At 36.7% G+C, this 25,931-nt stretch overlaps 1 protein-coding gene across 5 annotated transcripts in view; it reads right to left on the bottom strand.

Annotated features, from left to right (window-relative positions):
• Positions 1 to 9,003: 9,003 nt before the first annotated feature.
• Positions 9,004 to 25,931, bottom strand: part of adcy6b (adenylate cyclase 6b) — a 41,316-nt gene continuing 24,388 nt past the window's right edge. For 4 of the 5 annotated variants that reach the window (XM_058763190.1, XM_058763189.1, XM_058763192.1 and 1 more), the window contains exons 5-23: positions 25,474 to 25,595; positions 24,484 to 24,595; positions 19,497 to 19,624; positions 19,191 to 19,349; positions 18,130 to 18,271; positions 17,753 to 17,881; positions 16,496 to 16,524; positions 16,019 to 16,166; positions 15,812 to 15,909; positions 15,613 to 15,700; positions 15,370 to 15,486; positions 14,050 to 14,202; positions 13,702 to 13,877; positions 12,772 to 12,798; positions 12,311 to 12,443; positions 11,950 to 12,213; positions 11,431 to 11,635; positions 11,167 to 11,291; positions 9,004 to 10,587 (exon numbers count right to left, since the gene is read on the bottom strand). In XM_058763190.1, coding sequence (XP_058619173.1) covers positions 10,459 to 10,587; positions 11,167 to 11,291; positions 11,431 to 11,635; positions 11,950 to 12,213; positions 12,311 to 12,443; positions 12,772 to 12,798; positions 13,702 to 13,877; positions 14,050 to 14,202; positions 15,370 to 15,486; positions 15,613 to 15,700; positions 15,812 to 15,909; positions 16,019 to 16,166; positions 16,496 to 16,524; positions 17,753 to 17,881; positions 18,130 to 18,271; positions 19,191 to 19,349; positions 19,497 to 19,624; positions 24,484 to 24,595; positions 25,474 to 25,595 — 2,484 coding nt within the window. In that variant the 3' untranslated portion in view covers positions 9,004 to 10,458. The remainder of the gene's footprint in view (positions 10,588 to 11,166; positions 11,292 to 11,430; positions 11,636 to 11,949; positions 12,214 to 12,310; positions 12,444 to 12,771; positions 12,799 to 13,701; positions 13,878 to 14,049; positions 14,203 to 15,369; positions 15,487 to 15,612; positions 15,701 to 15,811; positions 15,910 to 16,018; positions 16,167 to 16,495; positions 16,525 to 17,752; positions 17,882 to 18,129; positions 18,272 to 19,190; positions 19,350 to 19,496; positions 19,625 to 24,483; positions 24,596 to 25,473; positions 25,596 to 25,931) is intronic. The other variant, XM_058763193.1, reaches the window with a different exon arrangement.

The raw sequence follows: 25,931 nt of genomic DNA, 5'->3' as shown, positions 1-25,931 counted from the left end.
TGAAAGTCGTCTGGGTCCTAAAGCCGGAGCTTCCTTCTAGTGATGATGGGGATTTTGATTCATCTCAGTGATTCGAATCTGTTGAGTGTGTTCACCAAAATGATTCATTCACGGATACTTTTCTGGGCTTTACAGGTGCATCTCAATAAATTACAATGTCGTGGAAAAGTTCATTTATTTCAGTAATTCAACTCAAATTGTGAAACTCGTGTATTAAATAAATCCAATGCACACAGACTGAAGAAGTTTAAGCCTTTGGTTCTTTTAATTGTGATGATTTTGGCTCACATTTAACAAAAACCCACCAATTCACTCTCTCAACAAATTAGAATATGGTGACATGCCAATCAGCTAATCAACTCAAAACACCTGCAAAGGTTTCAAATGGTCTCTCAGTTTGGTTCACTAGGCTACACAATCATGGGGAAGACTGCTGATCTGACAGTTGTCCAGAAGACAATCATTGACACCCTTCACAAGGAGGGTAAGCCACAAACATTCATTGCCAAAGAAGCTGGCTGTTCACAGAGTGCTGTATCCAAGTGTAACGGGTAGTATTCATTGTATTAATTACATTTTCCAGCAGACATTAACATTAAGACAAAGTAAATATAGTCATAATTCTGTTCAAGGTACAAAGTAATCTCGTTTTAACATTAATTGTTTTATTTGGTTGTGCTTATTACAAGGAAATGCAAATAGGTGGTGATCAGCAAATGAGACCTGATCCATTAGTCTGGGATCGACTGCTCATGTCTCGATTCACTCTCTCAGGCGGGATAACGAGAGTTTTCTCATATGAGTAAATGTTCTCACTGAGGAAACATCACAGCATCACTCGTGATTATTTCTCCCTGTATTTCTCAGGTATCGGATCACTAGAATGATTATAATGCATTTCTAAAATGGGTTTGAATGTTAAGAGTATATGTATGCAATCGCTGAACGAGAGAGGGTAAAGTTTTACTAGGTGTGTTAATGCGTATACATGAGTGAAGCGCATGGTGGCCGGGCCTAACATGGCCGTGCAATGTGATCCTCCCCATGCTGTAAAACTGAACTATTTTGTATTTTGTATTGTTTATTTTGTAACTGTTATGAGTTTTGGGAGAGTATACTTAACCGAATTAATCTTATAGACTGAGAATGAGAAACGTTTCAGGGAAATTTTGTATATGGTTATAGGTTAATATATTTGCAAAACAAAAGGAGTATATACACTACTGTACCCAATTGATTGCAAATATGAGTTGTAAAGTGTGGATACGAGTAAATGTTCTCACTGAGGAAATATCACCGCATCACTCGTGATTATTTCTCCCTGTATTTCTCAGGGCGTGACACAAGCATGTTAACAGAAAGTTGAGTGGAAGGAAAAAGTGTGGAAGAAAAAGATGCACAACCAACCGAGAGAACCACAGCCTTATGAGGACTGTCAAGCGAAATCAATTCAAGAATTTGGGTGAACTTCACAAGGAATGGACTGAGGCTGGGGTCAAGGCATCAAGAGCCACCACACACAGACGTGTCAAGGAATTTGGCTACAGTTGTCGTATTCCTCTTGTTAAGCCACTCCTGAACCACAGACAACGTCAGAGGCGTCTTACCTGGGCTAAGGAGAAGAAGAACTGGACTGTTGCCCAGTGGTCCAAAGTCCTCTCTTCAGATGAGAGCAAGTTTTGTATTTCATTTGGAAACCAAGGTCCTAGAGTCTGGAGGAAGGGTGGAGAAGCTCATAGCCCAAGTTGCTTGAAGTCCAGTGTTAAGTTTCCACAGTCTGTGATGATTTGGGGTGCAATGTCATCTGCTGGTGTTGGTCCATTGTGTTTTTTGAAAACCAAAGTCACTGCACCTGTTTACCAAGAAATGTTGGAGCACTTCATGCTTCCTTCTGCTGACCAGCTTTTTAAAGATGCTGATTTCATTTTCCAGCAGGATTTGGCACCTGCCCACACTGCCAAAAGCACCAGAAGTTGGTTAAATGACCATGGGTGTTGGTGTGCTTGACTGGCCAGCAAACTCACCAGACCTGAACCCCAGAGAGAATCTATGGGGTATTGTCAAGAGGAAAATGAGAAACAAGAGACCAAAAAATGCAGATGAGCTGAAGGCCACTGTCAAAGAAACCTGGGCTTCCATACCACCTCAGCAGTGCCACAAACTGATCGTCTCCATGCCACGCCGAATTGAGCCAGTAATTAAAGCAAAAGGAGCCCCTACCAAATATTGAGTACATATACAGTAAACATAGGTGTAAATCCCGGGGGGCGGCGGGACCCCCCCCTATCTGAGGCTTGTCCCCCCTAAAAATATCATTACAAGCCACTCTGTGTATTGAAAATAATATAATCGACATATACTTAAAATAATTGTGTGAGTAGTAAAACAAAATAAACGCAAAAAAACGTTTTAAATTCAGAAATGTTTTGATTCCTGCCCCCTCCCTTACCTCGCAGTGGTTTGGCCCACTGCCTGCTTTCCTCTTTTACCATCACACACACACGAGACCGGCGGGAGAGAGCAAGTACCTCAGTAACAGTTATGTGTAAGTAACTTAGGCTGTCAAGGCTATTTTATTGTCTTTAAACATCGGGTGAAATGATTCTTTCTCTTTAATACAGATGATGCTGGATCATTAATAAATTAGTCATGATAAAAAAAATTATGACATCTGATGTAGTTTCTATGAGCGATTATAAGGTTAACAAGCTTAATACCGTAGCTTGTCACCCACTACAACTAACATGGCGATAAGCCTGTGTGTAAACTGATATTAGGCTAATATTGTAGACCTATGTGTTGAGTTTCGTTCAATATGATGTTAAGTGGCAGATCAGTGGCCTTAATGCGGTTGAATTCATGCGAAAGAGACATACTAGGTTTCAGACAAAACCTAAAATACTATAGATGACGCAAAATAATAATTATAATATGACGGCGTGGTGAACCATGAACTCATATTTAAACACGGTCTCCATGCTATGTACACATATCTATCCTTACAAGTACAATTTTGGCTGTATTATTTGTGTCCCCTTCAAAAATTGCTCTTGAGAAATTTTATGTTTATTGTCCCCCCCTACTGTTAGATGAAATTTACGCCCCTGACAGTAAATGAACATACTTTCCAGAAGGCCAACAAATTCACTAAAAATGTTTTTTTTTTTAATTGGTTTTATGAAGTATTCTAATTTGTTGAGATAGTGAATTGGTGGGTTTTTGTTAAATGTGAGCCAAAATCATCACAATTAAAAGAACCAAAGACTTAAACTACTTCAGTCTGTGTGCATTGAATTTATTTAATACACGAGTTTCACAATTTGAGTTGAATTACTGAAATAAATGAATTTTTCCACGACATTCTAATTTATTGAGTGGCACCTGTACATCTGTAGTTAGCGACTTGTCTTTTAGTGAGTCGCTGAAGGATTCATCAACCGATTCGTTCGTTTGGTTTTCAATTTGAAATTAAATAAGCAGAAAACGGTCGTTTTTTCGTTTTTTTTCATTTGTTCAATAAAACGGAAAAACTAGATTTTGGCTCGCATTTCGTTTTTTTGGTTCACGGGTAGAAAACGGATAAAAGACTTTGAAAATTCGTTTTCCCCTTATGGGCGGTCATGACACGCCCCTTTCCGCCAATTGGCCAACCAAATCTGAGCCTGTGGTGTCATCCTCAGTTCGTTCAGCAAAATAATAGTCCTCTGCTGCTGTGCGGGGCAGGTCCAGGTCCACAGGCTTTCTTCTGTGCAACCTAACACATTTCGCAGAAATATTTATTTCAGAAATTTTAATCAGCACCCAGCCTGTTTTATTTAGCTGTGCAAGTTGTTAAATCTGTATGGCGACGCTGCGCTACCCATAGACTGCAGAACAAGAAATAGACGTAGGGGGTCCCTACAATGTCAGAATTGTTGTCTTACCTACATACATTGGAAACGTGCACTAAATTTTCATTATTAAAATTTTAACATTTTATACATTTAGCCTACATTTAATCATTTAGCAGACACTTTTATCCAAAAATGGTTTACAAATGAGTGCTGTGACAAGTCTGTAATTATAACTGATCATTAATTAATTATTAGTCTATATGATTATTGCAAAGTCATCAAAACTGGCTCATGGCATCAAAACTCCCCAAAATGTCTAAAATTAATCAAAATGATAGTGCATGACATTCTTTGAAGTATACAATATGCAGTCATACAAACTCATTAGTGAAATCTACACCTGGTGGCGCAAAGGGACAGCTGCACCATTAGTAAATGAAGATTAAATAATCAAATAAATTGCTACTGAATTTGACCGTGATACTCTCCAGTGAGTTTATTTTCTACCTTTTTTTTTTTTTTTTTTTTTAAAGATATTTCAATGTATTTGGAAATCACATCAAATATTACTTGGGGTAAGCAATTAAAAAGACGAACAATAGCTTATCTCTCGTTGTTATATAGGCTAACATTGCATTGACTGAATATGTATATTTATGTATATATTGTTGATGAACTCAAAAGCCTGTTCTTATAAATGATATTATGCTATAGCCTATAGCAACACTAACATAACAACCCCCAGCCTCTTCAAAAAAGGGGACCCCCTATAGCAGTGGTTCTCAAACTTTTTACACCAAGTACCACCTCAGAAAATATTTGGCTCTCCAAGTACCACCATAATGACCAACATTAAAATACAGTAGCGTAGTAGGCCTAATTATTCAGCTACAGCTATGCACAGTTAAAAAACTAGGGTGTTTTATTTCTAATAAGAATATTTATTATTGTCGGCCACTTTAAACATTGTAAAAACAGTTTGAACATTAATACTGCACTGTGCTTAAATACAGGTAAATAAAAAAAACTTAAATGATTAAATTAACATGCACTGTACATAAAAGTTAAATAAAAACTGTACTGTACTTAAATGTAAAGTAAAAAATGTACAGTACTTGATTAATTTAAAATTAACAGGCATCATTTAGCAACCTTGCAAACCTTTTAAAAGTGTTTTAACATTAATTTATATTTAATTCATCATAGCTGCGGGAATGTTGCATTTAGCCAGGATTTATGTTATGAGTGTGCACAGCCCTAGACGATTAGTAGCATGTTGATAAATAAGCAGATAGATAAATAACTAACTCTTAGGGTTTGTGCCGGTGTGCTCGTTGGACAGCAGACAAGCATCTGCTTCATACAGCACGAGCCGCAGCGTGAGATTGACAGGATCGTAGCGACTCCGGCAAACGCGCAGAGCTTTTGTTAATATAAAAGATATATATTTATTTGTTTAATAGCCTATAAGTGAGTTTCTTTCTTTCTTTTCCATTAAAGTAATAATGGACCACAAACTGAGCGTTTGTTTTAATGGGGAAAAAGCTGATTACGCGGATGTAATCAGTCTTAGTCGTTTTGTTAATAAAGGTTTAGTCAGTTTTAATGAACCAAAAACTAAGCATGTCTTTTTCAGTAAGGGGAAAATCCATAGGTCTTTCATTTATTTGTGTTACAACTCGGGTAGCCTACAGGCCATGTCTTATTCGTTTTGTTAATATTTCGGTTAAAAGATGGGGGAAGATGTAAAGATTAAACATTAACGATAAGAGCTACACATGCTGAACGTCATCGAAATCTTTTCTTGTTAAATGTGCAAGAGTGTATTTTGAACCATAACACTGGTGTTAATTAATATTTAGAAACCGGTTGTTTTCTTTTCAAAGTAACCCCCCAAATAAATAAATAAATAAATTGTGCAGGCCCCCTCACTTTGTGTGCTCTGGCGCCGACCCTAATTGAGGAATTCACATTTTGATATCTTAAAAACAGAGTCACATGAATGACTGTAAACAATTAATTAACGAAATGTACTGTATCAGACAGACAGTTTGCAAGGACAGCTTAATCAGACTTATTATTTTTTACCAAAAATATCTGGGGGACCCCCCTATGTCTATTTCTTTTTTTTTTTTAAATCTGTGCTTCTCATCTGTTCTGCAGTCTATGGGTAAACGCGTTAGGTTGCACAGAAGAAAGCCCGATCTAGGACCTGCCCTGTACAGCAGCAGAGGACTATTATTTTGCTGAACGAACTGAGGATGACGTCACTGGCTCAGATTTGGTTGGCCAATCGGCGGAAAGGGGCGTGTCATGACCACCCACAAGGGGAAAACGAATTTTGAAGTCGTTTATCCTTTTTCTACCCTGAACCGAAAAAAACGACCGTTTTCTGGTTTTTGCTTATTTAATTTCAAATTGAAAAACAAACGATCAAAACATACACGGACCGGACCGTTTTGCGTGTCCAAAACTGCTAAAGTAGTTTAAGCATCTCCTCACAAGTAAAAAGCAAACACGCTTCAAAGGGGAGATTCAATGAACCTAAATAGTTCAGTCCATGGAAGTGAACGAGAATGATTCACTTTAAAGATTCATTCAAAAACAGCAATTCGCGCAACAAATGACTTAAATGTGGGATAACAGATTTTTTCAGCCAAGTGAAATTTCTGCTAAATGTAGGGAGATTTCAGAGTTGCTTTGCAATTGTCCAAAATTGGATGATGTTGATTACTTAATTAAGGCTCAAGAAAGGATGTGGTAAGTTAACAAACTATACCTCAACATATATGAATTATTAACTGGGATGCAATTAAATTCAATGCCTCTTGTGTCGCGTACGTGTAACCGAATACAGATTTATTCAGACATTTGAGAAAGGCAGGTTAAGAGGAAATGGGGTCGGTACTTCTGTAGGAGAGAATCGTGATTACAAACTATCGACTGACATGAGACTGCCGCTACTTGAAGAAAAGACACCAAGCTGAGCATGAACAAAGAGAAGAGTCCATTAACACAACAATCACTAGAGCCACTCACACCCAACAATGGCCTGTCTGTCTACCTGATAGCTTCGTTTTGAGGTATTAAATTCTCTTGATGTACAGTATAAAGGTTGACAGTGGCGGCTGGTGGTCTTTCAAAGAAGGGAAGCTCATTTTCGGCCTACATCATAAAAATTGTCCATTTATTTATACGTAAATCCTGCCCTACGTTCCTTTTCAAGAAAATGCTCTGTGACCCTGTCGTACCAACTAGGCGTCTTTTCCAGTGACGCTAGCCTAGCCTACTGTATGAATGAATGAATGAACAAACAATCTAAAAAAAAGATATTAAACTCGAGGAAATGTGGGAATTAGGTTAAACTGAAACAAGGAATGTGGTGTAGCCTATAATAGGGTTGTCATGATACTATAAAAATGTCTTACAATACTATACCAGCTTAATTTATAATTCAATTCTACAAAATGAATCAAAATTTAATAAATAAATAGATGTAAGTGAAAACAGACAATATTATTCTCTGAATACTTAATTAATGTGAATGAATGACTGGCTATTATCCATGAAATGATCTAAACACAACTCATCTTAGCGCTGCATGAAGTGACATTTAGATGTGGCATTTATTCATTTAGACTGTATTTATAATTGCATAAATAATGTTATGAGATTAATGTTTTAAATACTAAATTCTGAATATAGAAATATGTTGGATAATAATGTAATATGCCTACTTTTAGACGGGAAACTTAAAAACGGCCAGCAGGTGGCAGAAGTTCGTGATTGAATCACTCAGTCATTCAAACGATTCTTTCAAAACAGCTGAATCCTTCAGGAGCGAATCAAATGACTGATTTAATGAATGGCTCAGTGAATCAGTGATTCGCCCAAATCAACGCGAACACAGAAACGAAACAAAAACAGCACTCTTGCTCGTGTCGTATTGCCTAAGTGTCGGGAGCATTTTTTTGCCTAAGTGTGGGGAGTTAGCAGCATGTATATTAAAACATAACATTATAAAAAAATATATATATATATATATATATATATATATATATATATATATATATATATATATATATATATATATATATATATATATAAAATGATTGATAAGAGCCAAGTGCAAAGCCGCGATGGGACTGAGCTAGAATAGCTTCAACGACTTTTTATAGGACAAAATCGCTGTCAATCAAAAGGAGACGCAGACCCTCCAATCATCACGCAGAAGCCCAGCGTCCAGGCCAGCCCACTCCTCCATTCACCCCCAGAGACGCTGAGCGTCCGTGGGCGGGACATAATCGCAGCATTTATCCAATGACCGTCTAGTTTCGAAGCCCTGAAAAAAACTATTCAAAGCAGCCCCATTGAAGTCAATGGACGCTCGGCTTCAACAGAGAAATACACTGTGACGCTACGGGAGTGTATGAGAAGGAAATCGAGTCCGACCTGCTATATGTAGCTGATTCTGAACGAACTCGTCTTGGAGATGAACGTGTTCAAACGCATTTTTAGTCAATAAAATGTTAACACAATAGTACATATTTGACCATTAATTTTTTGACATTATAGGGGAAGCTGAGCTTCCCTTGCAGTCTTAAAGAAATCCCCACTGACTTAGGTTGAAAATAAAAGGAAACCTTTTTAAAGATTTTACAGATGGCACACTCCAAATGATGTACACTATATTCATTCATTCGTTTTACCTATTATGTTCAATAAAATATCTAACAGCACAAAAACTAATCCAAAAAACAATCTTTTGAATTCATATTTAATTAATTGCTTTTAAATAATTGTAATTAGTAAAAACGTCATGTAGGTTACCTGTAACCAAGTGACAGATTTTGCACACCACTGTTACAGTTATTAATTTATGTTAAAAAAATTTACATAAAATTTAGCTTGGCCTCCTGAGGTCGACAATCAACTTCTGAAGGTTATGCTTTGCTTTCACTGACCACGCGTTAAGAAAAATATTTTAGGTTCAATTTTATGCCATATTTGTGGAAAGTGCCTAATATTGAACCTTTTTGTCCAGCTTATACTGACTGTGGCCTGTATGTCCACTTGTAATTAAAATAAGAAATGAATGACAAATTGCACAAACTAGTGTTGTTTGGATACAAATACATTATGCTTAAATAAAACACCCAATTTATAGATTTGCCACCTTTTAATGAAAAAGGTCCTGAAAGGTCCATGTACCACAAACATATTTGAACTAAAAACCATATGTGCTTTTATGTCTATGACAAAGTGAGAATGTTAAACATACATGTACATTCATATTGGGAAATTCATGTTAAGGACGGTGAAGTTTGTTTTTTCTTGCAACACAATCAAGATGCAGCTATACAGTGGGAATGGTCAATTCTAGAATATGACAAAAATGCTCTGCAGCAGCGCTAACCTGTGTGTTTGACCGGTAATTGCATAATTTAAAAAAAGATGTTGACAAATGTGCAAGCATGACTAAGAGCGCTCATGAGGAAATGCTGAAATGGACTTATGCTGAACACTGTCAAACGAACAACTTTGCAGTCCAGCCACTTTTGTCAGCAACCGGTAAGCCCAACGGGCCTCTGTCAGCACATTTACACTTATTTACAAGGGTCTTAAGAAGACTATACCGTTGCTGACCATACTGTGCTGGAATTATAAGAGGTCTTGGTAATATTTGGGTTCATTTTTTCACTTATTTATACATTAACGAATTAAGAGCTGAAATTTGTGAAACACTCAAATGAGAAGGAAATGACATCAGTTAACAATGCAACACACAAATGCAAAGAATTGAATCTAATTAGCACTTAATCTTGCAAAAAATCTATTTGAAATTCATTTTATAAACCTCACAGTGAGCTATTATGCCCTTTTAAAGATAACAGACACATTTACACACCCTCCACACACATGAACAAATGACCAAGGAAAATGTGTCCAGTACCATTCTCGTCCTTCATTTATCTCATTTGTACACAAATACTAAAAGGGAAAAACAAGTTGATCACTCATAAATCATACAAACTATAAATACAAGTCACTTGTATTAGGATTCCTGTTTCTAAGGCCTTCAATAAAGACAGATGTTTTTTTTTGCTTTAGTGTTTATAATAGAATACAATGTGGTAGAGAGTGACAGGAGGCCAAAAAAAAGGAAAACCAGAAAAACGAATAACACTTGTTCAGACATTTCAAACAGTTTACCAGGCGTGTGTAGTGTTCCTATATCAAATACTTTGTTCTTTGGTCAGTTTCTTCTTGCTTCTTGATGCTTGCATATATAATCATTTTTTATTTACATGGTTTAAAACCTGTCAAAATAAATAAAGAATTCAAATTTTGGTATGGAAGAAGTCTTTCCCACAAAATAAAAAAAGAAAACCAAACTTTCTTCAAAGTCTTCTCCATCTAAGGCAACAGTTCTTCATCAAATCTTTCAGGTAGAGCGTACCTCATTATTCCCAATAGGTGCATATATAAATACCACACAAGCCCACTAATGCTTGTGAGCTACAGAACTTGAGTGAGTGGTTATATTTGGATCTGCTCAAATCCCATTCAGAGCCTTTTGTTGTCCTTCCTTCATTTCAGTGCATTGAGAGGCATTTGGTCAGTGTTAACTGCAGACAGGACCACTGTTGAGGAAGTAAGTGGTCATATCTCCTTTCCCCTTCACTTTCACCAGTCCACGGCACTCCAGCTGGTAGCCCTTACTTTCTAGTACATGATATAAGTCAGTGGTCACCTATAGGAATAAAGAACAACATCATAAACATTACACACTGAATTCTAATTAGCCAAAAACTAAAGATGTGGTGTGCAATTTCTGCAGCACCAAAGGGAACTGCAAACATAAAGTTAGTTTTCAAATGGCCAATTCAACTGTCTGCCATTGGTTGGAGAAACAGATAGCCACGCCCCAAACTCAGGCCATTGGTTAAACCATTGTTGCTATGCCAGACTGGTCCAGATGCTCAAACAAACAGAGCAATGTTTTTAAACAACCACAGAGTTGGTGTTTAGACTTTTCAGGCAACTCAACTAACAAAATCATTGTTAATTCTACACATTTAACTGGAGAAGGAAGTATCATTTCACTTTAAGTAATAACTAAGTAGCTAAAAAGTCACAAAAAAGCTCCTGCAAACTGCAATTGCAGTAACATGAAGAGAGAGGGCAGCACCATCTTTATAAATACAATGTTGCACATAGTAATTGATGTATAGTGATGCACTTTTGAAGAAGGAAATTAATGGGGGATTCTAAGCTGTGTTTTTCCAAAAATAGTCTTGTATAAGCAAAGAGTTTATTATGTTGTGGTTACCTGGATACGATCAGGAACACCTGTGCTGTCCATGCGACTGGCCACATTCACTGTGTTGCCCCATATGTCATACTGAGGCTTTCTGGCTCCAATCACACCAGCAACCACTGGCCCAATGTTCAAACCTGTGGTGAAAATACATCTGTCACTGTCTGCTCTAACAAACTCCCGAGCCTCTGAGTCCGCAAGCCAATTCATAAACACTGTCTTTGCACCTTCTACGTTAGATATATCAGGCAAAGTTCACAGTGAAGACCTACTTACCTATCTTCATCTGAAAGTTGTTGAATGAGTGTTCGTTGATGTACTTCATCTGTTCTCGTAGCCTCATGGCATAGTCAGCAAGAGCTAGAATGTGTGTGCGGCCCTCTTTGTCATACGTCGAGTCATTCAATCCAGATGCTGTCATGTACGTACTACCAATAGTTTTGATCTTCTCCAACTGCTTATATTTCTCTTCAGAAATGATCTATTAACAGTAAAGAACATAAGATTTGTAAAAGCTATTTTCTACCTCTTTTGGTGGCAGCCATGTTTTATTTGCTTTGTCTTGGTAACCTCCAAACTGTAAAACACATTTGTAATCATGGAGTAAATTAATCATGCATGACGAATACTGTAATTTATACAGTGGCATTGGTAACCAAAAACATTTGCTTTTACATGGAACTTTTGTCTCCACATCAGTAGGGGTCAGTATAAAGCCAAAGGCTACTGTAAAATCAAATTCTGACATCACAAATGATACTTCCATTTCAGAAGCAAGTGACACAACGTTCTTACCTCATCAAAGTCAGCGATGATCTCATTGAGCAGTCTCAGGCATTCCACACCCTCATTGTTGGCCTCCAGTTCAGTGTAAAACTCAGAGAAGTTGCTTATGGAGGCAAACATTACAGCCACACATTCACATGACTGATAGTAGAGCTCATCGTTTCGACGTTCTCTCGCGAGGAAGTGGGCAGCCACATCTTTGGGCAGGATGTTGTGAAGGAGACGACGGTTGTAGGCCTGCAGCTCCTCCATCTCCTCTTTCTCTTCAGTGGCCTGGTGAAGAATGACAGCAAATAAGTCATCGACTATGCTGTGATCCTACTGGAAATGTATTTTCGCTAAGTGATCGATTCAGAGATGGACTACACACCTGTAGCTTCCACAGGAAGTCAAGGCGTGCGGTGGACTCGACCTGCTGTGCGTGCAGATAGAGAGCCAGTACAAATACAGTGAGGATGACTGGAATCGAAACCCTCAGAGACACTTTAGTCACCGTTTCCTGGCTATGTGGGAAAACAACAACACATACAGATTGGAGTTTATCAGAGACTGAGCAAAAACGTGACGAGTATTAGTTCTTGTTTATGAAATTAAAGTTTCTGTGTTGTAGCTCATACTACAGTTATCTATCTTGTAAATCTCACAACTTTCATATATTTGCATATATACAGTAAATATTTTTTGAAATATGTTGACAGAATTGAAAAGAGGAGACAAATACACATTACATGCAAAGATTGGAATCTAATTTGTGCTCATATTCTAAAGTTCCTTCTGCCTTTGAACCATCTCTTTTACAGTCGTAGTACAAAAAGCATGACATGAACTTACCAATAATTTGTTTCATTGAAAGAATACCTGCATAAAAACAGACATATTTCCATTAGTGATCAACATGACCCACTAAAAATAAACACACAGAAAAATATGGGTCATTCATATTAAAAGGTTATGTGTACCACATTTGTGTCCCCACATATACATTATTTCATTTAATATATTTAAATCTGTTGACAGAGTAATTTAAAAGAAATCTTGTTTTAAATGCCATTACATTTTTTAATAAGTAACTTCAGTACAATTTGCACGTGCCCATTCATCACCATTACATTTTAATTAGTTTGAATGGGAAAATTCTACATAAACTTTTTAAACATTTAACTAAAATTTGAACATTAAAATATCATGCTTTAATTGTCAAATGTTTTTTGGTCCTTAAATTTCTAATAAAATGACTAAAAGATTCAAACAGCGGAAACTGATCAAATTAAGTCTTAATTTGTTTTTCTTTTTAAAATATGATTATACATTAATTTATCGGCTTTGTCAAGATGAGCTCTTTTGGTGGGAAGAAAAAAATAATGATTGTGAATCGTGCCATTTTAGCAGTTCTTAAACCCCCAAAAAGGCACAAAATGTGTTTTGACACAGAAATGTCTTTATAATATTTTTTTCAATTATAATGTTTAACTCAAAATCTAAACCAATGCCACAGCAAAAAAATATTATGCTACATAATACAGTCCATTATTTAAAGAGTTAAATATTAATATAAATATTAATTCATTAATAACATTCTCTTTTTCTTGTGAATACTGTTTCATTTTATTAATACATATTTTATTAATATATAGATATGCAACTGTACTCTGTACTGATGATGCTGTAGTTTTTGGTTATTTTAGTACTGACCTAATGCCATTGACTTACAAGATGACTTTTACATATCCACTCTATATGTTTGCAGAGAATAACACTCACATTGCATTGGCGGTGACCAGCAGGTCGGCGTTGTCTAGTAGTGTGACCAGAGGCCACTCCACTAGCAGCAGGAAGCAGACCTGGATGAAGAGCATGAGGACCAGCTTGCCTATACTGCTGATGTGCAGGAACACCGAGCAGCACAGCAGAGTCAGCAGCACACTGTATGTGAAATACTAGAAGCACAGGAACAACATCCATACTGTTACCATGAAAACAGGGGCCAAATCATAAAAGTTTAAAAATAAATCATTGAGTTTTTGCAAAAGTTTGATGCAGTAGGAAGACATACGAGCATATATATGCACAGTGCACACATCACACATGTACAGATGGTCACACACTGACCTCGGGTAAAGGACATGCTGAAGGCTGCCCGGGACAGAAGAAGGGGTCCTCTACTAGTCCAGTCAGATTATATAATAGACACAGCGTGACCGAATCAGAAATATTCAGCTGTCCAGCCACACATTTTAGCAGATCCTCCCGGTCACAGGTAAACTGAAAGAGAAATAAAAAACAAAAAACAAATGTAGAAGTGCAAAACAGAAAAGGTGCACATTATGTGTTTACTTAAAAGGGTCATGAACAGTAAGAACTTGGTCATTTGTTCACTTCATTTTACTGCGGCTTCGTTTACAAACAAGGCACAATTCAATGCGGGGTTTTTTTTAGAAAGATTGAAACTAAAAGACATTGTGACTGATGTGCCGACTATATTGGATCCAGCAGTAATGTCGCAACACACAAGTGTAAGTAACTGTTTTTACTACTTGGTCACTATTGCTTTGTCTCTCCTTGTTTGATATGTATTGAGTTACTTGTGCGTTTTTGACCTAAATCACAGCATTGTCCATCTGTTACAGATGTAGGCTGTCAAACATACACAACTGTTAGCCAATCAGCCAGCAGTGGGCGTTTACTTCCGAGCCTACAATCCGCCATGCTTATTCAAACAGCGTTCTGATGAGTGGGTTAAGAACAGGACAGAAAATAGCTTATTACTTCCAAATCATGATGTTTATTGATGTAAAAGTCTTGATAACATTATAAGTGGACCTCAGAGAACAGTACAAAATAAAAAACAAAGGCAGGTCATGACCCCTTTAAAAGCAAGTGTTTCCAGCAAGAAATCAGGGGAAAAACATCCATTAAATTTATTTTCATTTTATGAAAATTTAAGTCATTTGAACATTTAATCACTTTTAATAATCCTACAAATATATATCCAGGATATTTTTTTTTCTTGTAAGGTTTTTCAAATAAATTCTGCATTACAGAGCTATATATATATATATATATATATATATATATATATATAATTATTATTATTATTTATTAATTAATTAATTTATTTATTATTATCATCATCATTATTATTATTATTCAATAGGAGAGAATGGCAGCAACAACATTTCCAGATTTAAAGTGAGGAGTATATTAAATATATTTTAATTCACTGCTCATTTTAAATCTGGAGGAATTATGTCATCTCCACCTGTTTAAATAAATAAATAAACAAACCAAAATTAATCAAACTGACACTAAATTGAGTTTGAAAGCCCAGCTCAAGTTGGGAAATTAGTGCTCATGCTAGTGTAGAATTACACTGATGTACAGGAAAAAAAAACTGACAAAGCCAACAACAGACTCAGATCACATTCCTACCATATTAACAAAGGCAGAGATGAAAAGAAGCAGAATTGTAAAGACTCCGACGAGCGTGCTGTTGACACGGGACTGAACAATCCTCTTTGACACTGTCTGCAAGGTAACTGGGAAAAGCTGAGGGAGAGACACAAATTGTGTATAAATCAGAAAATCATTGATTGCAAATTAGCTATTTATTTGAAAATGTAGTCTAGATTTCAGATGCATAAATGTTAAGGATCGAGGGAGGTAGTAACTGACCTTAACACAGGAGTAAATGGCACATATAAAGAGGACATGGGCGAGAATAATAAAGACGCTGATGAACATGCCCAGCATTAACGGTGTACTGCAAGACAAAATACATGACACTGATTCAATAATATATAATATAACAAATATATATCTTAACATAAATTCAAATTCATTATTACAGCATAAAGAATACTTCACCGCTTACTGTGGAAATATGATGATTTGTATAAAAACAATAAAGCAGAAGACGACGAGTGTACAGGCCACGTAACCACCAAAACGATCATCCACCTTTTTTGAATACTAAAAGCACAAAAATTTGTTCAGACATTTTTTTTTTAGTACTCCGAGTTTATAAATGTTGTGTCAGTGCTGTACAGTGTTAAACACATTTTACAAGCTGTCTACGGACCTTTTTCTCCAGAAAAGGTGTTTGGAATGTGAGCAGGAACTTCTTGACGTGGTCTTTCCGCAGCTGGTCAATGCTTCGAGCATCGATGGCACGTCCTAAAAACTCATCGACCTCATCTTCAGGGTTCAGGGCCTCTTGGGCACAGCGGCTGGAGAGAGCAAAAAGGTTACATTAATGTAAATCATTAATGTACTGCATAAAAAGGTGATGACATAAAATGTATCTTTTGATATTAAGAACATATATAGAATATCTCTGTTTCTATCCTCATAACAAGCTATTATTTTTGATCCATTACGAAAAAATAAGCATTAGTGGTGGCCAAACTTGCTTGAAACCTAATCTAGACTGTACATTTTATGTTGGCTCTATTCTAAAGCGACTAACAGATTGTGAAAACAGCCTGTGAAATCTAACCCATAAGCCCCTTCAGAGCCAGAGAAAATGGATTTGTGTCCTAATAAAAGCAGAACTCACTTATCTTTGCTGGAGGCTTCATCTATGCCCTGAAAACAGACAGGTAGATTAGTTACAGTGGGTAGTAAAAACACAGTGGAAGTAGAAAAACACATTCTGGGTTTCATCTCAGACAGCTCCAAAGCCAACCCCACAGAGCCACTGCTGCTTTAATTAACACTCAGGGACTTCAAATTACATTCAGAGCGAGAGAGTGAGAACTTGACAGAGACAAGGAATGGATCTTACACTGCAAATAATCACGTTCTTATATCTAAGCATTCTAAAAACAAGATAAATTGACTTGAAAACAAATCTGTCTATTAATATAGTATAATTGAAATACATATAAAAATGTTTAATTAACAGTATATTTGCATACATAGTATTTAAAATAATATATTGAAATAAGTTTTAATTTCTTTTCGTTTCCTTACCCCAGTGACAATTTTTTTCGTATGAGCCAAAAATACTGATTAAAAACTATATAAATTTACATGCAAAGCAAAACTAAGATAATGCATTGCATTTTAGTTTATAGTATACTTTCAATGTATTATATATATATATATATATATATATATATATATATAAACATACACATAAAATGTTTTCAATTTATAATGTTACATTATTTTACAAATTATTTTAAAGAATATATATTGAAAGGTGTTTTGATCTAATGAAGTGTTCTTATCCTAAAATGTTTTTAACAAACCATAATATGAAAACCATAACCATTTTTAACATATATTTTGTATATTTCAAAATATATATAATTTAAATCATTTTTAATTCAAGGTTTCTCACCCAATTTTTAACCAAATCCTATTTATTCATACAGCTTTGTTTAATTTTTTTAATATATGTTTTTACATGAAATAATGATTTAAAAAAAAAATTGTATGAACAAGCACAGAATTTCTAACACACAGTATAAAACTACTGGAAAACCAATTAATTCTCTACAAATAAACTTCTATTTGAAATAATAATCTTTGTCGATATTGTGCACTTGTTCTTTTCCTATTAAAACCGTCTGAAGAAATATTTATTTGTCACGCTTTTACTGTCCCTGCTTTTTTTGTGTGACACTGATGGAAATCAGAACAGTCATTGCCTGGAAAGGGGAAAAAGCAATTCACACATAGGCACTGCCAAGCTCCGGAGAAAATTGCTTCAATTATGACTTGTTGCTACACTCATAAAGAAGTGCAGGGGAGATCAGACGGCGTGAGCTGTCAGAGGCGGAGCGAGAGCGGATGGAGCGGACCTCACCATCTGTCTGAAGACTTTGGAATCTTTAGTCCTGGAGAAAGATCTGTCAGGAACCCACCGCGACATCAGACCCTCTGAAGAGTTGGCTCTAGCACGCTGCATCTTAGCCATCATTGCTTTTTCCTCTTTCTGCAAGAGAAATTTGGCACAAGGACACACACAGGAAATTAAACTGTACTCCAGCAAACTCAAATAAATAGAAACTTTATTGATCCCCAAAGGAAAATTCAGTCATTTGTATCAAAGCACAAAACACAGCCCTCACCTCCAAATATTATGCAATTGAGATCCCCTGTTTGTGAATTTGCAGGGATCAGCACAGACTTTTGCAATGAGTTTTTGTATAAACAATGTCCATATGATTACATTTGACTGACCCTTTTTTGACTGCAGCCCAGGACAAAAAACGTCTCTATGTTGTTGTCTTTCAAGTATGCATTTCTCTCCCCTCCAAAACCTGGTTCCACTTCATAGTCACCATTTAAATACTGCAGTGTGGCTTTGGTGATGTGGATCCGCCTGTAAACAGTTTTACCAAATAAATGAAAACTTGCTGCTAATTTACTCACCCTCAAGCCATCCAAGACATAGAGGAGTTAGTTTTTCATACAAACATTTGTTCAAATTTAGCATTACATCATTTGCTCAATGGATCCTCTGCAGTGAATGGGTGCCGTCAGAATGAGAGCCCAAAGAGCTAATAAAAACAATAATAATTCACAAGTATACCACACTACTCCAGTCCGTCTTGTGAAGTGAAAAGGTGTGTGTTTGTAAGAAACAAATTCATCAAGACATTTTAACCTTAAATTATCTCTTCTGGCCAAAATGCGAATGCCTAATCCACAACAATGCTTCCTCCAGTGAAAAAGTCCTTCAAAATCCACCAACATGTGTTTAGAAATATTTTAAACTGTTTTTGCTTGTAAAACTGTAAAACTGTTTTTGCTTGGTGCTTAATCTGTGCATATTTCTCTTCTGATTCAGACAAGATGACTATTTTCACTGGAGAAAGCAATATTATGGATAGAGGACTCTTATTTTAGCCGAAGGTGAAGGTTTAAAGTTAAAAACTTTTTAATGATGGATTTGTTTATTATAAAAACTCAGCTTTTCACTTCAAAAGATATTAACTTATGGAATAAAGTCGCATGGATTATTATAATGCTTTTATCAACTGTTTGGTCTCTCATTCTGACGGCACCCATTCACTACAGAGGATCCATTGGTGAGCAAGTGATGAAATGCTAAATTTCTCCAAGTCTCAAAATGCAAATGCATCTACATTTTGGAAGGCCTGAGGGTGAACACATTCTCAGCAAATTTTCATGTTTGGGTGAACTACTCCTTTAACACAAATCTCTACATCTTTTACAGCCAACATTGAATACAAAACTTATTACTGATCACATTTTTGATGGGTGGTGTTCACTTTTACCCTGCTTGACCTCCCGCCTCCATCTGGTTGGCCAGTGTGACATCATTGGACCAGACATCAAACTGCCATTTGCGTAGGCCAAGCACCCCGCAGTGCACACGGCCGCTATGTATTCCCACGCGCATGTTCACATTCACTCCTGTGACCTCTCGCACCAATCTGCACATGTAGCAACACGCATGTGTTTTAATTGAAAAATGTGTTGATGAGGAAGAGAGGAAGAGAGAGAGAGAGAGAGAGACAGAGAGACAGAGAGAGAGAGAGAGAGCGAGATCGATATAGAAAATGATGTGAAGAACAACGTACGAGATGGCCTCAATCATGTCCACTCCCATCTCCACACAGCAGTGCGCGTGATCTGCCCTTGCCTCCGGAAGTCCAGACACACAGTAATAACAGTCCCCCAGGATCTTGATCCGCAGACAGTGGTTTTCCTAAGAATTCAGACATAACACAGCACATTTATGCAACTGTTATTGCGGAAATCCTCACTAATAGGATGTTATGATGTTAGCATCCTTGTAGGTGGCTGCCAGGGTTGGCTATATGCTTGTTAAAAGTGTTTGGAGGTTTTTATTAACATATTGGCTGTTTCTTGATAATTATTTTTTAATTTATCAGTAGATATTACATATTTAATTGTGCATGTTCATTGCCTATTTTTTACATAAAGATTACTTTAGCTGTCATCTCACACTCACAAATGTCCAAATAAATGTCCATACTTTACATTACATAAAGGAAAAGGAAAAAGGAAAGGAGGTGCCACGTGGCCAAGTATGGTGTCCCATACTTGGAATTTGTGCTCTGCATTTAACCCATCCAAGTGAACACACACAGCGAGTGATCAGTGAAAAAACATGCACACACACACCCGGAGCAGTGGGCAGCCATTTAAGCTGCGGTGCCCGGGGAGCAGTTGGGGGTTCGGTACCTTGCTCAAGGGTCTCACCTCAGTCGTGGTATTGAGGGTGGAGAGAGCGCTGGTCATTCACTTCCCCCACCTACAATCCCTGCTGGACCTGAGACTCGAACCTGCGACCTTTGGGTTACAAGTCCGACTCTCTAACCATTAGGCCACGACTGCCCCATGTTATGAAACAACTGATATTTAACTTGCTTTATTTTTAATTTCTTGAAACAAAACTGTATAAATATTAGAAATGTTTGAATGTTAGAAATGTTAGTTTGTTTGTTTTAATGCCATATCAGCAACAATAGCTATATTCATGGCAACATTAACAGTATCATTTCAATACATCATTTACAATAACTTAACATTTTCTTAAGAAACAAACACTACACAAAAACATACAAGTAACAATAGTATCTTTAAGTTTAATCGACAAAAATTCTGGGAAAGACCATTTCAAAAATGTCTTTTAATTAGTGCTATCAATCGGTTAAAAAAAATTAACTAATTAATCGCACATTTTTTCTGAAATTAATCGCAATTAATCCCACCTAACATTAACGTTTTTAAATATACTTCTATACTGCATTAATTTCACATTCAATCTTCAAATTAATGTACAAACAACAAAGACAGTATGTTGTTTGTACCCCCAATATTGACCTGTTGACTGTAGCCATTTAACATTACAGTATAATTGAGAGCTATCAATTTTAACATTTATTAAACTTTTAAAAAATTACTTCCAATTTAAGTGAACTTAAAACAATCTTCACATAAACCCATTATAATAAATGTCATATTTACCTGTGCCCTTCAGCAGAAATATACAGAAATTGAAATTATCAAACACTAAATATTAAATTAAATATAGATGAATCCTTAAAGCTATAAAAGTTCTTTTTCCTTTTTTTTTTTTTTTCCTTTGTCATTTGATTAATAGACATAACAGCAGGTTGTTTTGGCTGTTGTTTCTTTAAGAGCTGCCACTGCTGAACGTGACGCGGATCTGACACGCATCATATTTTCTCTCAACTCTTTTTACCTTTCCTGACACGCTTCAGGTCATGAAGTCTCTAATAATGACCTAACGCCTTTTTGGTAACATCATGACTTAACTGACCACGACATTGCATGCACTTAGTTTATTTCATACTTTGATATGAAATGATACAGGCTGCAGCTCGCGCCGGCACCTTTGTGCGTGCAATTGAAGATTGCGCTTGGCGCTGAAGTGAAGTGGAGCGCGCATCTGAAATGTCTCCCGTTTGATGTGCTCGTAAAGACGTTCTGCAACTGAATAAATGCACTTATTGTCAAGAGAAAAAGTGACGAACAGCAGTTGTGAGTGGGGTAGCTCCGCCCTTGCGTTAAAAATTTTAAACGCGTTAAACTGAAAAAAAATAATCGCCTGCGTTAACACGCTAATTTTGACACCACTACTTTTAATATATTTCTTGAGTAAAAACTCAACATGGACATTCTATTAAAATATGTTTTACACTAAAAAAAAAAAAAAAAAATCTTACACAAGTCACAAACTTGTTTCTCTTAGACTTTCAATTAAAGGGGTGGTTTACTGCGATTTCACTTTTTTCATTTTAAATAGTGTGTAATGTTGCTGTTGGTGCATGAACAGTATCTGCAAAGTTGCTGCGCTGAAAGTTCAACGTAAGCGGAGATATCGTCTTTTAAAAATCAGGAAGTTTAATGCCTACAAAAACGACTCATATGGGACTACAACGAGATACTTCCCGGGTTGCATACGTAATAAACCCATAAATTTGCATCAACCCCTCCCTCTGGAACATGCAAAAAAAGGGGCAAGGCCATGTTCTGCGGCTTTGTCGAAGAGGAAGAGTTATAGTAGAGAGTTGTAGCCATGCCGTCGAAACGGTGTTATTTTCACACAGCTGTCAGGTCTTCTGTGTTCGGGCTTCCTACGGATGCTGTAGTTCGTCAACAATGGTTAAAATTTATGTTTGATTATATTCCTGACAATTACAATCCTAATTTAGCTCTCTGTGCTGCGCATTTTACAGAAGACAGCTTCCAGAATCTACACGAGTTCAATGCCGGATTCACACAGAAACTATTACTAAAACATGGAGCAGTTCCAACTTTAAAACCAGAGGCAGCAGTTGTTGGGCCACAACCTGTAAGTAATATTTCATAATTTTAAATGTATTTGCATGTATAATTTCAGACCTAATGTTTTAGTTTTATCAAGGTCGTAAACAAATGCCAACGTTGGCTTTAGTAGCCAGTTAGTTAAATGCTATTTCGTGTGTCTTTGACAAACGGACGCGAATTTGTAATTATGTACTAATTTTGTGAATGTATTTTCCATGTATACTTTATGACGTAATTTTTCGATTTGATCAAGAACGTAAACACAAGCCAGCTCTGTTTGTCTGTTTGGTTATAGTAGCCATTAGTTCGATGCTATTTTGTGTGTATAAGACAAACGTGTACAAACTTCAAAAAATTATATGTAATCACAACAGCAAACTTCCATTCAGAAACGTTTGTAAGAGCCGTGCTTGCAGAAGTTCTGCTTGACTCTCTTCATTACCGCTTTCTGGGTCTGATTCTGGCTCAAACTCATACGGCAATATTGAGCACATGCAACTGTCGCCCGTAAAGGTAATGTGCGTGAAGTTTCCGGACAATGTGCAGTACGCAGTTTAGCCAATCACAACACACCGGCCCAACTAACCAATCTGAGCCCATTGCCGAGGGAGTGGTTTCATAGAATCAGGAAGTCAACCGGTCGTTCAAATGACAGAGGAGAAAGCGGCTTACAATAAAGGTGAATTATATGAAAAATAAGGCATTTTTTAACAAACGAAAAACGAAAACATGTTATATTGCACCCCGTAAACACAATCAAGCAAAGAAAAAAAGCAGTAAACCACGCCTTTAATATGAATGGATGAATCTTGAATGTCTAATTTGACATCTTATAAACAACCTGGTCATATCTATTTTCAAAACAGTAATTACTTCTTACTACTGGTTCAACCTATGGTATATGCACTCCTTTTTAGGCAAATTGGCACAAATAGTATACATTTTATTATTGGCCATTTTAAACTGATTTTATTGGCTGTTAAAATCTAAGCTCAGAATTGATTCCAGAGAGAATCGCGATGCATTCGGAAGATCTCAGAAGCGATACACAAATCGATTCTGCATCGATTTATCATCACAGCCCTATATGGAATGGCTATAGTCAATATAGTGCTGTCAAAATGATCGCGTTAACGCAGACGATTAAATGTTTCAGTAACGCATAAAAAATATTTAACGCAATTAACGCAGGGGCGGGGCTGGCCACCCCACTCACAACTGCTGCTTCCATCTCTTGTATTCTTGCCAAGAAGTGCATTTATTTAGTCACAGAAAGTCTTTACGACCACATCAAACCGAATACGTTTCAGATGCGTTCCAACTTCACTTCAGCACCAGGCGCGAGTCAAACGAACGTGGGAAAGGTACTGTGCTCGTAGCTGCATGCACATAGGCGCCGGCGCGTTGTAGCAATTTCATATCAAAGCACGAAATAAACTACATGCATGCAATGTTGTGGTCAGTTAAGTCATGAAGTTTATCAAAAAGGCAATTGAAGCTGCCTTAAAACTGTGCGTGCATGTAATATGTTATATAAGAGTCACATTTAAGCAGTTTTCAAAACTGTCCAGGAACAACCCAGCACTGTCTCCCTCATCTAGCACACCCGATTCAACTCGTCAGTTCATTAGTATAGACTTTAAGACCTAAAGTGGGTCAGAAATGGTAAAGAGAGTTGAAAGAAAATACAATGCGAGTCAGCTCCGCATCAGGTTAAGCAGAGGCAGCTCTTAAAGCAGCCAAAACAACCCAGCTGCTGTGTGTTAATCAAAGAAGAAAAGAAAAGAAAACAAAAGAGGAAATCAATCATTTTTATAGCTATAAGAATTCAGCTTTATTTAATTTAGAATTTAGTGTTTGGTAACTTTATTCAGTTTCTGTATATTTCTGCTGAAGGGCAGTAGCTGAATATCATTTATTATAATGGGTTTATGCGAAGATCACTTAAATTAGAAGTTTTAAAGTCTAATAAATGTTAAAATTGACAGCTCTCAATTATACTTTAATGTTCAATGGTTAAATATTAGGGGAAAAAACTATTTTATAGAGACATCAGTAGTTTTGGTATCAGTGATACTGGCTTTCAGTCATAAAAAATGCCATTAAATAAATATGAAAAATATACTTTATGTCTTTATGTTGTTTGTACATTAATTTGAAGATTGAATGTGAAATTATTGCAATATAAACGTATTTAAAAACTGAAATTTTTTTAACACTAAAAATGAATTCATGTTGTCCACTTACCCAAGCCAATTTATCAAAGCGAGCAAAAAGCTCATTAAGGGTCATCACAAGCTCCTGAGCCGTGCACTGAGACGCCAAACTGGTGAAGCCCTCAATGTCTGCAAACAGGATACTGTTGAGAGAACAGACAGAAGACAAAAGACAGACAGACAGAGAAAATGAGATCAATAATCACTGAGCACCTAGTCTGGGTCACTGAAGTTGGTTTGATGGGCTAACCGAGAAAAAAACATCGATTCAGTTCACTTTCTGAATAGAGGGTGGCCACTTTCAATACTTCAGTCTATCCTTCAATTAGAAAAAGCAGGACTCGGCTGGTGTCCTTAAAGGCCTCCTAGCCATGAGGAGGATAGATGGTCATAAACTACAATTTGAGACATGACAGAATGGACACGCGCTACGGATGCATTATCGTGCGACAACAGATGGCACTGTTGCCTTCATAAACGGCTGATAAAATTCATAACATTTGGAAAGCAGGATCCCTACACAGTCTGTGACATTTAGCATTTTCACACGTCCAAGTTTTCCTAGCACAGATGCTTCGAGCTGGCTGGGATTATGCAGGACAACGTGTTGAATTCCACACGCTCCAAACTTGTAACTGCATTACTAAAGTGGCTTGCTGTCATTTCACGCAGCTTTCTGTTAATTGATTGTGTAACTTCTGGTACATCATAACAAGCAGCCATAACCCAACTTGACCCTCAGAGAAGAAAAAAAAAAAAAAAAGACAGAAAAGTCACGTCTCAAGGACTAGCGAGTACGCTAATCTGCGTTTAAGCATTCAACATCGCTTCAGCCTTGGGATAGATAACATTAAGCGGTATCAGTGTCTAATGTGTCTGTGTCTTATCCAGACTTGTCACCTGCTTCAATCACGTGGGGACTGAGTGTTATAACACTGTTAGTTCTCATTCTGGAGGTGTGAGGACAACATTGGCAACCGTATCTGTATGACACTATGTGCTGGTCTTGGCATTTGTGTACCTGACGTTGTCGTGCTTTTGGATGTAGATCTTGTGGAACATCATATCCTCTTTCTTGGCGTTGATGTCTGCCTTCATCTCCATGGCAACGTGCCTTGGCAACACAGAGAGCAGCAGGCGCTCCTGGATCAGGTTTGAGATGACACCAGTGAGCATGTGTATGTATATGTACACATACACGTATATGTGGGTAGTTGACACAACTTTTTGATTTTTTTGATGAACTTTCAAGACTTTAGGGGATAAAATACACAAAAACACTCTAACACTCCTTTATATTTTTCCTTTATACATACATTTTCACCAATTCATTTCCAATGACTTTTTGCTAAATTTTACAATCACTGGACACTTGATAAGGACTATTATAATCATTTTATAGAGATATAGATACTTAGACTGAACAATATCTAACCAATGCAATATTTCACACTAGAAAAATGTATATTTAATGTCAAA

The sequence above is a fragment of the Onychostoma macrolepis genome, chromosome 23 (genome assembly GCF_012432095.1).
Source record: "Onychostoma macrolepis isolate SWU-2019 chromosome 23, ASM1243209v1, whole genome shotgun sequence".
Taxonomy (NCBI): domain Eukaryota; kingdom Metazoa; phylum Chordata; class Actinopteri; order Cypriniformes; family Cyprinidae; genus Onychostoma; species Onychostoma macrolepis.
Note: the sequence above shows the minus strand (reverse complement) of the source record. Positions and strands in the feature narration are given on the sequence as shown.